The sequence below is a fragment of the Ictalurus furcatus genome, chromosome 28, assembly GCF_023375685.1.
Source record: "Ictalurus furcatus strain D&B chromosome 28, Billie_1.0, whole genome shotgun sequence".
In the NCBI taxonomy this organism is placed as follows: domain Eukaryota; kingdom Metazoa; phylum Chordata; class Actinopteri; order Siluriformes; family Ictaluridae; genus Ictalurus; species Ictalurus furcatus.
Window position 1 is genome coordinate 10,017,119 of NC_071282.1, and position 16,405 is coordinate 10,033,523.

Sequence of the window (16,405 nt, forward strand, 5' to 3'; positions counted from 1 at the left end):
GAAGGTAGCAAAAAACAATATCATTTTTGTGTGTACAACATTTCTATATTTCTGATAATTGAGTTTGTTTATTATTATACTGTATTATATTAATTTAGGCTAGCTGAATGAATGGATGGATGTAGGTCTATTTACCAACATCTGTTAAGGAAGCTGTCCTTAGCCCATAACCTTGCCTAGACTTCAACAAACAAACAAAGTGGTACAAATTAAGACATGAAGTAGACAGTACCACAACACACACTCAGAAAAAAAAAAAGGAACTAAACTGTACCTTTCACTGGGGTAGTACCCAAAAGGGTACATCTTCTGTATATTCACATTATCATGTAAAAACACACTAAAAGGTATAACGATGTACTCTTGTGGGTTCCACACCCATGACAAGGAAAGGTACAGTTTACTAGGCCTACTACTGCATTTCTTGTGAGAGTGTACAAATTTATTGTCAAGGTAAGGCAAACAGAATGAACTATCCAAAAATCACTGTCCAAAATAATATAGGTAATCTTGTGCATGTATTGAAATATCATTATGAAATAATCCAGTTTCATGAAGATATCTCCCGACTTAACAGTGACCAGAGCTGGTCAATCAGGGTGTGATTCATCTGAATGGCCGAAATGTGAATTCTCCAGTTATTTCAGAGAAGTTAAGCTTTGAAATCAAGTCCTATTGATATACTGCACAGGGAAACAGACAATGGGATCCAGCTGAAAGACACCAGAGCCTCCAAGTTTGCCTCGTCGGGCCATTAATGTAAATCAAGGCAAATCTGACAGTTTTGGCGTTAGTTAAAGCGAAGCTGTAATTGAATCACCAGCCAGGCCAGATGTTCGCAGATGTCGATCGACTTGCAATTTTCGCTTTACAGCTGCACTTAAGAGCCTCGCACATCTGTTAAACTATTACTGAAAGAATGCACATCAGGGCTTAGAGAACAACCTCTGGATTAAAGAGGCGTGCTGGATGAGGGAAATAAGACAGTTAGTCTGTCTGCTCTCACGCAGCGCATAAACCCAGTTATTAAATTGTCGCTCTGCGGTGGTGATTATGGACCATTTAAATTAGCCTCAAGTAGGCAAAAGTTGCTCAAACCCACATCGATCATCCTGTCAGAGTCCCGCACTGCCCCCTGATCGCTGATTGGCTGCATCTCTGCCACGTCACCAGAGGAGGGTCTTCAAAAACCTAGACCGCTCGCTCCTCGTCCTGCTTTAATCTCAGCGCAAATTGATGACGGGGAAAGCGCCTGGTTGTGTCTTTACTCCAGGTGTTAAACGATGTGACAACCTTGAATCTCCAGGTTGAAGTCAGTCAGGTTGTTAGGCAGCAGGTCTGTATACAAGCAGACATTGTGATGACTTTATCAGTGGCAGTACAGCAGCACGTCGCAGAAGAAGAAGGAGAACTCATTTGAAGTTACTTTTTCTTCTTTCTTTCTATTTTTTGCACAACTCGGATTATCCATCGCTACGACGTGATTTGCTACGACGCAGTGAGTTTGCCGACATTCCCTACAATCTCCATCGGAAAATAAAGGTATGTTTAACAAAGCACAGACTGCACCAGCCTTTCTCTTTCAGTGTTTCATGTTCTGCTCGTCTCATGTCTTTCTTCACATCGTGCCGAAATCCATCTCCTGGTTTGGATTCATCTTCTGACTCCCAACTAATAACTAGGCCTAATAATCTCTACCACATACTTTCAACTACTGAAAAACATTATTGTGTGTGTGTGTGTGTGTGTGTGTGTGTGTGTGTGTGTGTGAGAGAGAGAGATGAGGTGATGAGATCAGACGTGTTTACACTTGGATTACTGTGTGATTTCATTTCTTTTCCCCTTTATTTCCTCTTTTTCTTCTTGCATCTGTAACTCCCTGACTAGAGGAACCCACTTTTGCTGACTTCTAGGCCACTTCTGTGGAGACTTCACGTCTCTCCTGTGTAGAAATTATGCTCAATAAGGAGTCTCGGTCACCGTTGCCGGAGTGTTAATCTAGAAAGAGAGAGCGAGAGAGAGAGAGAGAGAGAGAGAGAGAGAGCGAGCGCGAGCTAGCTGTTGTAATGAAATGGTGAGACGTGCAGTTATGGCCCCAGAGCGCATTATTAAAAGAGGAGGATATATTACTGAAGTGCCTTAGCTCCAGCAGGCTCTGCTTATTGCTCACTGGCTTCTGCTGCTATTTATAGAGACTACAACTGCACTGAGCGCTCGGACTTGGGCTATTTATTTTAATTAGGCAATTACGCGTCGCTCACTCTGGCATATGCACATAGTTAGGTATATAGGCAGTAGATCTATATTTGTCCTTTGAACACTGAGATTCGTTTCTGTCAAGGTTTACCATTTATATTCTGCAGAATAAGATTTAAAGCAGGGAGCACAAATGTTATTTTCCCTTCGCGCGCGCACACACACACCAGATTCAGCACATCCGTTTTAGGGAAAGAAATCAGAGTTGAACCTTCCTAACTTTTTTTTTTTAAAGCACTTTCATGCATACGTCAAACATTTAAATGGCCCAGTCCGGTTTCCCAGACACGATTAGGACCACGCGATTAACGCCATGTGATTTGTCTTTATAAACTGACCTATCGCTCGCGAGCGCCATCCATCAGTCTGCGCGCGCACGCACGCGGGTGGCGTTGTGTTACTCTTCATTACCTCCCGCCCTGTTTTCCTGCTTATTTCATCAATCAGTACCGTTAGCGGAGCGGAACCGAGTGCACGTCTCTCCGACCTTTTCTTTCTCTAACTGTATCGCTTGAGGAGAAAAATAAAGTTTGGCTGATTTCCACGAGCAAAAACGTCCCGCAGCTTTAATCCCCCCCCCCCTTTTTTTAATAGCAACTCCCCATGTTAGTTTTACTTCGGCGTTCATGAGTTTTTATTTACGTGAGTGAACAAACTACAGTCGTACTACACAAGGTCAAAAATAGTACTATATTTTCTTTATACAATTTACTGTAGGTAACTGTTTATTATGGCTGATCGACTCTAGAACTTTAGAGGAGTCGACTCCATGAATCAATTCCGTAAAATAAGAGTCATGAATACTAAACCTAAAACATGGGTAAGGCACTAGCGTGGTTAAGAAGAGATTTTGGAACAACCGCCAACTTCAAAACTGCCAAGTTGGCTCGCGAAATAAGATGATTTAAAGACCGAACATTAGCTAAATTACCCCCAGCTTCTTCGGGTAGGTAGCAATTAGCATGGGCAGCATTGTTTAGAGTAAGCGTGTTTTTTTTTTCTTTTTTTTTCTTCTCTAAATTTGACAAGTAAAACCCCACCAGACTGTTAATGCTTGTGTTGTGGGTTGAGGTGAGGTATTGGTTTCTCGCTTGTCATCGTTTGTACGCGATTTTATTTATTTTGTTGCTGTGTCGATTCGGAGTCGACTTTTGAGCCCTAATGCCTGGGATTGAAGAATCGACTCTTTCCCGAATTGACTTTCTGCCATGCTGTTTAAAGTAGCACTGTTAGCAGGCAGTGTACTGTTTTTGTTAAGAGCGCAGTTTAAACCTCAATTATAATTCGTGTTTAAAGCTTTTATTCTGGTTCTAAGTATTACTAAAACCAACACCAGCTGTGTAAACGTACTCTCGGATTTACTTGAGTTCACCCTGACATTTATTCACTTTATTTCGGCGGTTAAATCTTAATCCTTGTCCTCACTGCTCGTCTAAAGTGCACACCGAGGCACCGAGACGAAGTTCTGCAAGGGAGTAGATAAGGCAAGACGCGGTTTATAAACCTGTAGCTTGAGTGTTTCAGAGGGGGATTAGTTTACCTAAGTTCTCAGAGGGATAATATAATTGTTCTGCATTGAAACAGCGGTGTGTGATATTCCCCCAGGGACCCATTCATGAGCATTGTCTCTCACACTCAGGTCTGCGGCAGAGGGATGATTATAAAGCTGGGGATTTGCATTCCCATGAAATGAACTGCAGGCAAAAGTATTGAAGAGCTGCTGTTGAATAGTGCAGTACACAAACCACAGTTTTGCAGAAAGGGTGTGAAACACGTGCTGTTTGTGTTGAAATAAATGCATGTTTTAAAGCATCCAGACTGAAAGGGCTGTAGTGAGGAGCCACTAATCTGCTCTGCAGTATATTCAGCCTTGAAGGCAGTGGTGTGGGAATCAGTTGGAACCGGCAGCTTGTCAGTCATCCAGCAGGAAGCCAGGCGTGTAGCTTCATGTCAGATTTAGGATATTTGGAACGTGTCGCCCTATTTGCAGAGGAAGTGCTTATGCAGCCGACCCCACAGGGATATTAGACCTGTTTAGCCAGTTCTCACAGTTTTAAAGTAAGGGAGTGTTACAGAGGGATGCACTTCTGAGATTACCTGTACAGTAGAAGAGAAAAACAACTGTGTTCTGTCTGTTTTTGATCATTTCTTCTTCCCCCTGTATCTTATTCCTTTTTTTAAAAAAAATGGAGGGAGATGATGCTTATCATTCTCGGTAAGCTAATCAGTTTCGCTCTAGGTTCTTCAGCTGCTTTAAAGCTCTTGGCTAGTGAAGCACAGGGCATGGACGACGGAAGACTGTGGAAAAAAGGCTTGAGTTTCGTTCCTGACGACTGAAAGCTTGATATCGTTGTGCTGCCTGACCGTTTACTTGGCTTGTTGGTTAAATATTTTTGTGCTTTGCGAATACATGTATCATTGTTTTGATTTTACAACAGTTGTTGTTGTTGCATCTGTGTATTTGTGTCCAATGTGGTCGGGGAAAGCATGTGGCCAGAAATGAGCCCGGAGAGAGAGAAATAGGACTTGAATGAAGTGTTTGAGCTTGGCTGGAGCAGGACACACACGGCCTTCCTGTTGCCTTCCATCATCCTGCTGATCCCTGCTTGACCTCTTCAATCAGAACAGCTCAGTCATGGCCCCTGGCCTTGCTTTAGCATCTCCTGTCTGCTGCTGGTTGACCTTTTTTCAGGAGAACACAGAGAGGAAACGACATGTGCATGAGACTGAGATAAGCGCAAAGCCCGGCTCTTTCCTCCTCTTCTCTGCTTCACGTCAGAGCCTCTTAATATGGAGAAGTCAATGGTCTCGGCCCTTTCCTCCACCTAATAGAAGTGATTTCTCACTGTGACCATTTTAAAATGTCATATGATGATGGTTCAATAATATTTTAGCATGGTTCACAATCAAATATCGTATTTAACAATATGACCGGTTAAGCTGTTGGATCAGCATTTCATGCTAAAAAGATTGTTGAAAGCGTTCATGTTCAGGACATAGGAACAAAATAAAGGGATTGCTTTAGCTGATAAGGATGCATTCACATTTAGCCAAAAGAAGACACCTTAAATGCCAGCAGTATTATTGTGATTCACACAAATACCCATCACAAATGTTAAATGCTTAATTATAGATGGACTTGTTCCTGAGCGTTTTTTTTTTTGTTGGTTCTTTGGCAATGTACTGATAAGGAACTAAAAATAAAATGTGATGACCATGCACTGCAAAGTCAAGGACTTGAATTCCAGCATTAACATCCAAAATATTGCATTTAAATCTTCGTTGCTGTAAGCTGACTTGTTGATGGTATTGATGCAGAAATACTCATAGGTACCTCATGCTAAATAATCAGTGCCTAAAATTAAAAAAACAAAAAGCAAAGGCATAGTTAATCTTTCAAATGCTATTATGTAATTTTGAATGATCTATAGGACTACTAAATCAAATTGGTTTAAGATGTTTTGGCACATCCAAGTGACTTTTTAAACATCAGTTTTACCAAAACTGCATTCACAAAATAGGATACAACAATGCTTCATGGCATAACCGTGATTTCTTCTGGTTCAATGTGTCAATCAAGACTGCTTCATTTGTGTGCATAACCTCAAGCCTGATTCAGCCCCATCACTATGGATTATTTTTGAACTTGCCAGTCTGTCTCAGTTAGCCTGTTTTTGTCACTGTGGTTTGTTTAAAAAATTATGCTGTATGTCTGGCATGTACTTTACTTTCTCACTGAAACAATATGAGGAAGACACCTTGAGATGAACCAGACTCAAAATGGATGACACTGGATAGTGGGATTGTGTTTGTTACAGAATACAATCATATATGTAAAGGTTGTATATGTTTTGAAAGGATTACAGTGTTTGGTATGATCATATTTTGAGTAAGAGTGCTGGGATAAGAGCTGGACAGGCTTTACGATTAAAGCAAAAGTTGGTAAAAGGTCCAAATTTACCATACACAGGGGAGATTATCCACAGAAACAGGAAAGTGAGTCTTGGGCATACAGTAGACTCATATTTAGGAAGTCATTTGGGGACCCATGTGAGATTGTTCAGGAGGCGAGTCACAAAAGCACAAGAGCTGAAAGTTTTTTTTTTTTTTTTTTAATTGAAGAATGGTTTTGGGGATACTGATAGTGATGGTTTGATTCAAGTGAGGAATGAAAAAATTGAATCTGAAACTTAGAATTATGGAGTTATTTTATACTGCGTACAGACTGCTCAGCATGTTTAATGCTAATGATTTTGCAAGAGATTTTTCTCATGAGTATTAATCCAGATGTCAGAATTTATTTCCAGTCCATTTAGCATCTACTCATTGCGTTTTTCCTATTCCAGCCCCATGATGGTGAATAGCCGTGTGGAGTCATCAGCTGTGGCTGTAACAGGTGGAGGAGGAGGAGGTGGGGGTGGAGCAGGCCGATCGTGTGCAGGCTGCGGTGGCCGCATCTCTGACCGCTTCCTGCTCTTCTCCATGGAACGCTATTGGCACACGCGCTGCCTGAAGTGCTCGTGCTGCCAGGCACAGCTGGGTGAGATCGGCACCACCTGCTATAGCAAAGGGGGCATGATCCTCTGCAGGAACGACTACATCAGGTAGGCCAAGCATGATGGGAGCAAATTTGTGAACACAAAGCAAATCAGGAAGCGATGTAGCTCAAGATGGGGAAAAATGGAATGACCTTGTGCTGAAATTTATTTGTGGTGACTTGATAATTATTAGCACAATGTATTTGTGTTACCTCATATTAATATAGAGCTATTATAAACCAATTTAAAAAAGTAGTTCTTACGGTTATTACCAACGTTTTGGTTATTACGTAATTACCAAAAGAAAATTTATTTTGTTCGTGTCCATCTGTCTGAAATCAACATTATTTCAAAGTTCATAACTGTTCATTTCATCCAGCATGAAACCAAATTTGAGTAGGTTTTTGTTTTTATCAGCCTCCATAAGCATGATTGCATGCATATGTTCTACCTAATGGCTGAAGCGGCCATCCATGTTGTACCACGCTGAGGAGTGTAGCCTTACTGAAGCCATCTGTAGCTTATTTTCCTGTTGGGATCCAAGCTGTGTGCATGTACAGTAGCCAGGACAAGAGAATATAAAATGCCTCAGTCATGACAGGAACTGTGTGGGTGTGTGCAACATGGGCCTGGGAGCAGCCACATCCCTCAATGGCCTCCCACACTCCTTTCATGTGTTCCTGTCCCAAAAAGACCCGACCTTCAAGACTTGCCCATGCGTCAAGGTTTGATTAGCTTAAGGGATGTTCGAAGGCATGGTTAAAAATACTGTTTAACCACTTAATCAGGGATGAAGCCGAAATGACTTGGCAAGAAATTTCAAAAATACTTATTTACTTATGCCAAAAAAAATTGACCTCTTCTGTACTTTCCTTGTCAAGTCCAAAAATCTTGTGGTGTTTGTTAATTACCATTTCCGCTTCATTGCATGCTGTGACGACCCAGTTCTCTTCGCCCTCTGTTCTCGTGTGTGTGTGTGTGTGTGTGTGTGTGTGTGTGTGTGTGTTGCGCTGAATTCCAGAGGTGAACAGATTAGATTTGTTTGCAATTATGAGGTGCTTTGAAACTGACCTCTACTTGTTTGGATGTGTGCGGTGGTGCATTGGCCCATGACCGTATGGTACCAGTGCCCACACTGATCAGCACAGTGCCAAGTGTGTTGAGAGTGCTTGGCATAGCCACACTGATGGTTTACTGCCTGTGCTCAGTGTCCCAGTTGCTGGGTCACACGCACTCTCGAGGGCAAAGAGTCTTGCAGGCCCCCAAAAAGAGCTCGAACGGTGCAAGAGGGCAGATAACATCAGGCTGGCGCCGACGTTCTAACAACGGACATGGATGGAGAGCCTAAGTCATAATCAGCCTGAGATTAAGATGGAAATCAGGTCTTTATTGAAAAACAAACAAAGCATTTAACATGATGGTCACTTGTCCAAACAGGAGGGCTCCAGTTTAAGCCATGGCACAGGGCTCTGCATGCAGCTTTCAGGGCCAATTTTTGGTTGTACAACAATACAACTTCATGTAACGTCATTAATAATGAACGATTGGTGTACTCTGTTTGTACAGACAGCTCCTGGGTGAGTATTGTACATTCTGGTACGGTGGATATAAAAAGTCAACACACCCCTGTTAAAATGGCAGTTTTTTGTGATGGGGGGAAAAAAATACAATTAAACCAAGATAAATCGTGTAGGGACTTTTTCCACTGTCAATGTGAAATTACAACGTGTAAAAAGAAATTGAAAATCAATCGGAGATTTTTTTAGGGAAAGAGAGGGAAAATTAAAAAAAAAAAGTTACAACAACCAGGTTGCATAAGAATGAAGCAATCCCATTCAGTCTCATGTTCAAAAGTAATTATCCTACAGCTGTCATCAATAAAATGATTCTGATTACGCCCAAATAAAGACCAGCTGTTTCTCTAGGATTTCCTGACATCTTCTTGGTTTCATCTGCCAGCTGAAGTCATGGTCAAAGCCTGTACAGGGTCTCGCTGTTGAAAGGAATCGATCAGGAGAGGAGTATAAAAGAATTTCCAAAACATGAAGATGTACCACGGAACATCGTGAAGGCCATCATCAACATGTGGAGAAAATGGAGCACCACAGTGACATTAATAAGAACAGGATGTTCCTCCAATATTTACAAAAGTTCAAGACAAAAACCTACCAGGAAGTCTGCCAAGAGACCTACAGCAACATTTAAAGGATTGCTCACTGCATGTGACAACAATCACTCATATTCTTCACATGTCTGGGCTGTGGGGTAGGGAGGCTAGATGGAAGCCCTTTCTCACAAAAAACATCTAAGCTCAAATCAATCACCCAAACCATGTGGCAAAAATGTGTTACGGTCCAATGAGACCATTTACAAAAGCTATAATAATTCCATAATTCCAAAAGGTATGTTTGGTGCAAAAAAAAAAAAACACATCACCAAAAGAACACCATAGCCATGATGAAGCATGGTGGTGGAAGCATCATGCTTTTTTTCAGACAGAACTGGGGCTTTTATCAAGCTGGAGGGAATCATGAATAGCTACAAATATCAGACGATTTTAGTGCAAAACATTCAAATGTCTGCTAGTAAGCTGAAGAAGAAAAGGAATTTCACTTTTCAGCATGACAGTAACCCAAAGCGTACATCGAAATCGACAAAGGAATGGATTAAACAAAAGATCAATGTTTATGAATGGCCTATCCAGGACCTAGACCTAAATCCAGCTAAAAATCTGTGGGCCGACCCGGGGTACAAAGGAAATACCCTCGCAAGCTGACACATCTAGATTGTTTTTGCAAAAAAGAGTGGGGAAAATTTGCCAAGTCAAGATATGCCATGCTGCTGGACTCCTAGCCAAAAAAGACTAAAAGATTATATAAAAAAAGAGTCGTGTTATATAATCAAAAGGCACTTCAACAGAGTATTAGTTTAGATGTGTACACACATGCAACTAGTAATTGTTTAAAAAAAAAAACTCCCTAAAAAAGACATGTCTGATTGTCCATCCATCTTCTATACCGCTTATCCTTTTCTTCAGGGTCACGAGGAACCTGGAGCCTATCCCAGGGAGCATCGGGCACAAGGCGGGGTACACCCTGGACAGGGTACCAATCCATCGCAGGGCAATGTCTGATTGTTATTCACTTTATTTGTATGCATTTTGCAATTGCACATTTAAAGGTGGGAAAAGATCTGACCTCATTTATCTTAGTGTCACTCTTTTACTACACAAAAAGCAGCTATTTAATAGAGGTGTGTAGACCTTTTAGATCCATTGTACATCCTGTTTGAGTTTAAAGGCAGAATGTTTAAGATCTTTGGAAAGTTTGGCCACAAATATGTATGTGCCGGATTGGGATGCCATATTATTCTTCTGACTTGCCTGCATGCACTGCACACTGTAAAGCATATTCAAACTGCAGCATATTAAATATGTATAATGTACTGTAGCTAATCAAAAGGGCAGAGACTCTTTGCCAAATGGCGCGGGGTGGAGCCTGAGGTCCGATAAAAGAAGGGAGCATTAATTAGGAGGAACAGTGCTGCTTTCTGCCTCCCTCTTATTAAATTACTGTTTGGATTAAGATCAAAAATTCATTACTGTGGCTATGCTCAGTGCCAGGATAGCGATAGTAAGGAGGGAGGAGAGGAAGAGAATAAAACGGAGAGAGTAAGAGGAAGACTGCAGCATCGGGCTGACCACCAGACTATCTTTGACTAAAAGTATATGTGATAAAACACTTCTGGGTGCAAAGACGTTGTGGGCAGAGTTAGCAGCTCATGACATTTATACATTAAACATACCTCAACACAAATGGTACCTGATCATCTGAGAAATTTCTATGAATTTTAGTGAGTGAAGATGATGAAATTCATTTGATTTTGACATGTGACAACAGGATAAGTTAGTGCACCTCAAAACCAAGTCTGCTAATAATAACCATAACAATCATACATTTGTTTTCTTTTGTGGTGTGTACTATTATACTTATTTTAATGAGAAAAAACTTCCTAAAACATTTAGGAAAAATATTTTGATGAAATATCTTTAAATTAAATTTGGTCAAAATGAAGTGCCTGTGTCCCCTATGTGCAGCTCAGAATGCAGCTTGTGTTGAATTATGGATTTTCAGGTGACACATGCAAACCAATTTTGTGTTGCTTAAAGTGTCTGTGTTTGCATAATTGCGTGGGATGTGTTGCGTGTTGTGTGTGTGTGTGTGTGTGTATAAAAAAAGAGGCCATTTTCCACCACATGAGAAAACTATTTACTAAGTCTTTTATAATGAGAATGTTTCTCGAAACTTAGCACCACATAACTCATTATAACTTCTTTATAATCTTCAGTAACGCTTTATTCTGGTCAGGGTCACAATGATCTGTAGTCTCTCCTGGGAACACTGGGCATGATGCATTTATTTATTATGCATTAGTTATTTCTAAATTGATTTAGTTATTTATTTACTGATCGGTTAAAGAATTTTAGTTTTTCTCCTGATGGAGGAGATAGGATTCCACAGTTTTTGGGCCTGTAAACCTAGCTTAATCTGCCTGAAGTATTGAAACAGATTATGAAAAGATGTGCATGCATGTATATGTGTGTGTATATATGCATATATGTATATAGGGGAGCATGATGGCTTAGGGGAGTTTGCATGTTCTCCCTGTGCTTCAGGGGTTTCCTCTGGGTACTCCGGTTTCCTCTTCCAGTCCAAAGGCATGCGCTGTAGGCTGATTGGCATCTCTAAATTATTTGTTGTGTGTGTGTGTGAGTGATTTCTGCCCTGCGATGGATCGGCACCCCGTCCAGGGTGACCCCTGCTTTGTGCCCTGAGTCCGCATGGGATAGGCTGCAGGCTCCCCCCGACCTTGTGTGTATATGTATGTGTGTGTGTGTGTGTGTGTGTGTGTGTGTGTATAATATTATATTATATTATACATACATGTACATACTGTATGTATTTTACATAATGATGCTTTATTCCACACTATACTTTATATTACACACAGATGCCAGCATTTTTTTTTTTTTTTTTTTTTTTTTTTTTGTAATAATCAAGAGTAGGGTTGGAACTCATTTGAGTGTTCTCCTAACAACCTCAAGCCCAGGCAGTAGGCTAACCAAGTGTACCCTAATGAGGAGGCAAGGGTCGATCAGAGGTTCCCTTTTGCCAGGTCCCACCCACTGCCACCAATTATTATAGCACATTAGCAGATAAGGTGCAGTCAATCGGTGGGGGGCATTGATACCCTCCCATGGAGACGTACAAGGCTCCAGTACTCAAATTATGGTACTGTGGTTTTTTTTGTTGTTGTTGTTGTTTTTTGGCAAAAACCCAACATCCCGGCTGTGACTTTAACTGTTTACTTTGAGTTGTTGATATATGAAAACATGATTGGTTATGATATAGAACAGAACAGACATCAGTATGTGGTAACACAGTACAGGAAGAGGTTAAGGCACTTCATTTCATTAACATTTTACTAGTATGAGCTTAGTCATGCCCTTTTCAGCTCATTATGGAGGTTCAGGCTGCTTTTTCTGTATGAGAACATCTTTTGACCATTATACTTCTTGTAGGTTGTTTGGACACAGTGGGGCTTGCAGTGCATGCGGTCAGTCAATTCCAGCTAGTGAGATGGTGATGAGGGCACAGGGCAACGTCTACCACCTGAAGGTGAGTCTACAGTGCAGAAATGGAAGAAGTGCTTGCGATTTTGTATAATACGTTGTGGCCTCACTGTACATTTTTCAGTAAAAAAAAAAAAAAAAAAAATGGTGGCATTTTTACAGGCTGTGAAGAGGCTTATTGTCTGATTGTTTATGGTTGGTGAGGTAACTTGCTTTCTATCAACCATCTTAGACAGTTTGGCATGCAGGGTAGATCACCAAAAAACTCTCAGCGACCAAGTCTTGATTAAATTAATTCAGGACAGTTACAATTGCATTTACAAATATACAGTAGGAAAACTAAACCGCGAACTTTAATTTTATTTTACATCATCAGTTATTTGTCACTTTCTTGTGCACTGCAGTGTTTTGCTGACTCCAAACCAAGCCCTTAGTTTACTCTGTTCCTTCTCCTTTATCACAGTGTTTCACGTGTGCTACGTGTCGGAACCGCCTGGTGCCTGGGGACAGATTCCACTATATCAATGGTACCATCTTTTGTGAGCATGACCGGCCTGGAGGAGGCATGCTCAGCAGTCACCTGGCCCCACTACAGAGCAGCACGCTCCTGCCTGACCAGAAGGTGATGCAGAATCTCCATCATTCTCTACAGCATCTGCAATCTACATTACACAGTTTGACTGATAGATAAGGCTGCATGATATGGACACACCACTGCTATATGCTTTGATTGTAATATGCCTTGCAATAGTATGTATATATTATTATCCTTGGGAACCCTGATGCGGTGTGGGTAAACACTGCCCAAAAAGATTCATCCAAACCCCAAAAGAAATGCTCATCAGGAATATTTGAGATTAGTCAAGATGTCTACAGCCCACACAAACACATTTAGTGATTAGTTAAATGGTTTATTTGCATAATGAAGGCACCTGTTATATTAATATTGCAAAGGCAATATTTTGCAAATTTTATTAACAAAGTATCTAATGTAGATTGTGGAAACATGTATTATGTATTGGATATAATAATTTCAAAAACACTATACATGCTAGCTAGGAGGGAAATTATGTGTTGAATGATGACACCTCTCTTGCTGATGATTGTAAATAAAAAAATTAATGAAAAGAGTGTTTTACGTAAACTTGTTATGAGGGAAAAAAAGAACTGGAAGTAAACTGGAAAGACGTAAATCACTACTTGATGAAATGTTCCTGCTGAATTCAAAATTCTTTGAAAAGTGAGAAATGGCCTTATAGCCTTTTTGCAGTTGTAGTAGGGTTTATCAGGGATGCATAAAACTTCACCAGTAGCCAGTGAATATCTGGTGGTCTGCAGTGACAAACATATCCAAATTGGCACTTTCCTTTCTTCCTTTACATGTTGGCATGAAGTTGGTAGTATTCAGTAGTAAGCGAACCTCAGCCTGCACACCCTGTTTGGAGAAAATCTCTGGAAAATGGTCTGCTGCTTTCCTGTGAATCTAGAGACATTAGGCTTTTCCCCCTTTCATTCGAACTATTGTACTGCATGAATTTCCTCTGGTTAAGGCATCATAGCTGATCAGAGGCTCTTACTCCAAAGTGTGAAAACAATTCAGTTGTATTATATTGGCTCAGGTCAAGGCATCATAGTGAGTAACTATACATAAATTTATTGCGGCCAGCAGGGACAACACAGATACTATTGGTACTTCACCTGTTCTAGAATTCTTTCATTTTAGACAAATAAGCAACTAATTAGTGAAATAAAAATACTTCACATACAGGAAAATCCTGAAATTAAATCCCCTTTTCAAAGTGTTTTTGCCTATCGGATCTTTCTCTAAGATTAATAGTACGGTTATTTATTATTGGAAAACCATCTGTAATACAGGCTGCTGTTGACGTACTAGCATATCTCTAGTCAGTAAAACAAGGGGCTATGAAACGTGTATTTCATTTGAATGCTAAAACATATCTGATTATCAAACTTTCTCTCTCTCTCTCTCTCTCTCTCTCTCTCTCTCTCACTCTCTCTTTATCTCTATGTAGGTATGCTAAAGGGACAAGGACTTAACACAGCAGAGCACAGCCTGCCGTGTGTTTTGTCCTTCTTTTTCTCTTCATCTTTTCTCCCTCTTCTTCATCTTTACCTTGCTTCAGAGGTGCTGATGTCCCTCCATTCTGCGGATGAACACACCTTAATGGACTCTTAAAAAGTTTTGTTTTCAAACAAAATTCTCTGAGGCTGGAAGCGCTTCCTCCTTCATGTTCAGGGTAAGATGAGTGAGCAGAGAAGATTAAAGTTACTGTAAATGTTGGCTTTGGGTTGGCATTAACTGAACCCTGCTGATAAACCCTAAATTCCGAGGATGAGGAAAGGAGGCCCACATTTCCAATTCTGTTTTTAAGCTTTGATATTAAGACACTTTTCGAGGATACCGCGGATGTTACGTGACACACTGCTGACCGTGAAGTGCGGTGGACGCTGTTACTGCTAATGGATAATACTGATTGTTTTTCCTTCCAACAGAGAGAGACCTGAAATTTTGCGGTTTATACTCTGTAAAAACACAGTTTGCGTAACATGATTGTGTGAGTTTTGTACTGCTGGTGTTTGCCTGTTTCACATCATTGGCAGGAGTTCATGTTTCTGTGGGCCTGATGTCCTGGTTAGGAAACAAAGAGAATAGAATACAAATGTATATATTCTTGTCCTTTACTGTTGTATTGTGTGCTCAGCAGCTGAATTTTGTGTTTCTGAGCGAAAGTGCATTTAAAATGATATATCTGTATAGTTAAAAAGTACTTATTAAATAACTATAACCAATACGTATGGTCTTGTGAAATCTGTTCGGGTAAAGTGATGAGGCTTTTTTTGGGTCGGATGAGGCTGTATGTGTGGGTGTATATGTGGGTGTTGGGGGGGCAAGATGGGAGGTAACTGACACTGGGGAAACATTTGGCTGCAGGTATTATTTAAAAACTAAAAGAGCCAAAGGATTTAATTTTGGTTGATAAGGTTCAAGTTAGGGTTAGATTTAAGGTGTAAGTATAGCATGAATTAGCTGCATTAATAAATATGTCAGTGGAAAGTCCTCACAAGGAGACGAAACAAATGTGTGTGTGTGTGTGTGTGTGTGTGTGTGTGTGTAAAAGAGAGAGGTAGGGTACATCTCTGGTCTGAAAAGCATGGTCGATTACCCTCAGGAATGGAATTCAAACACTCAGGCCTCAGTCATTACAGAATGCAATTAAGAGTGCGATGTGCTCCAGGCTTGGATTCTGCTCCTTTCTTTCCTTCTACCTAATTTGACTTTAATCTGATGCTCGCAAAAAAAAAAAAAAAAAAACCCTCTACTGCAGCATTGTTAACCGTGCTCCAACAGCTAATGACATAATCCAGCTTTTTTTCTTCCTTCTCAGCCCCTTTGCCATAACTTTCTCTGCATCCACTCTTTATTCCCCTTCATTCATTAAAGCTGATTTGCTGAGGTTTGAGAAGTTTGCTCACCATGGTGTTTCGCTAATTGCTTTTTGGCATTAACCTCCCCCTATATCTTGTTTATTTAATTAGCTGAATAAAGCATCCTTACTTTTTTACTGCTACATTTGGCCCACACTCACAAGGTGTTCATTTCCAATTTCATTTTATGATTAGGGGGAAAAAAATGTTTATTCAGACTGAAATGGGTTCCAAGTGTAGCTCATTGGGTCTATATATGTGTTTTTGGGCAACGGGTAAACGCCAGCTGTGACTTCTTAAATTAATCAAGTTCTGTTTTAAGTTCTTCTCTTAAAAGAATATGAGTTAAGTTGAATGATTTCTTAATGCCAAACAGTGAGTATGACAGTTTCTATAGAAACTAAGTCTCTCCCTTTGTGTTCATTGTAGAGATATAATATAAATACATTATTCAGATTGCACAAATAATGCATCCTAACCCAATACAGATACAAATAGTAGGTGAACTGTTATTTATTTATTTATTTATTTT

General features: G+C 40.4%; 1 protein-coding gene across 4 annotated transcripts; it reads left to right on the forward strand.

Annotated features, from left to right (window-relative positions):
- Window positions 1-1,002: 1,002 nt before the first annotated feature.
- Window positions 1,003-15,239, forward strand: lmo4a (LIM domain only 4a). 4 transcript variants are annotated; one of them, XM_053618377.1, is made up of 6 exons: window positions 1,003-1,336; window positions 1,500-1,542; window positions 6,603-6,860; window positions 12,376-12,472; window positions 12,890-13,048; window positions 14,460-15,239. In XM_053618377.1, exons 3-6 carry the CDS (start codon window positions 6,607-6,609, stop codon window positions 14,466-14,468), a joined length of 519 nt encoding a protein of 172 aa, XP_053474352.1. In that variant the 5' UTR covers window positions 1,003-1,336; window positions 1,500-1,542; window positions 6,603-6,606; the 3' UTR covers window positions 14,469-15,239. The 4 variants fall into 4 exon arrangements, with proteins under 4 accessions (XP_053474352.1, XP_053474351.1, XP_053474353.1 ...); XM_053618376.1 differs by having other exon boundaries at window positions 1,007-1,542; XM_053618378.1 differs by lacking the exons at window positions 1,003-1,336; window positions 1,500-1,542 and adding an exon at window positions 1,845-3,202.
- Window positions 15,240-16,405: the final 1,166 nt, after the last annotated feature.

Bases quoted from the DNA above. Each gene is read 5' to 3' on its own strand.
- lmo4a (XM_053618375.1), top strand. From the start codon at position 4,443: ATGGAGGGAGATGATGCTTATCATTCTCG. The intron at 6,861-12,375 runs GTAGGCCAAGCA...TACTTCTTGTAG, and splicing joins TGCAGGAACGACTACATCAG to GTTGTTTGGACACAGTGGGG. The intron at 12,473-12,889 runs GTGAGTCTACAG...CCTTTATCACAG, and splicing joins GCAACGTCTACCACCTGAAG to TGTTTCACGTGTGCTACGTG.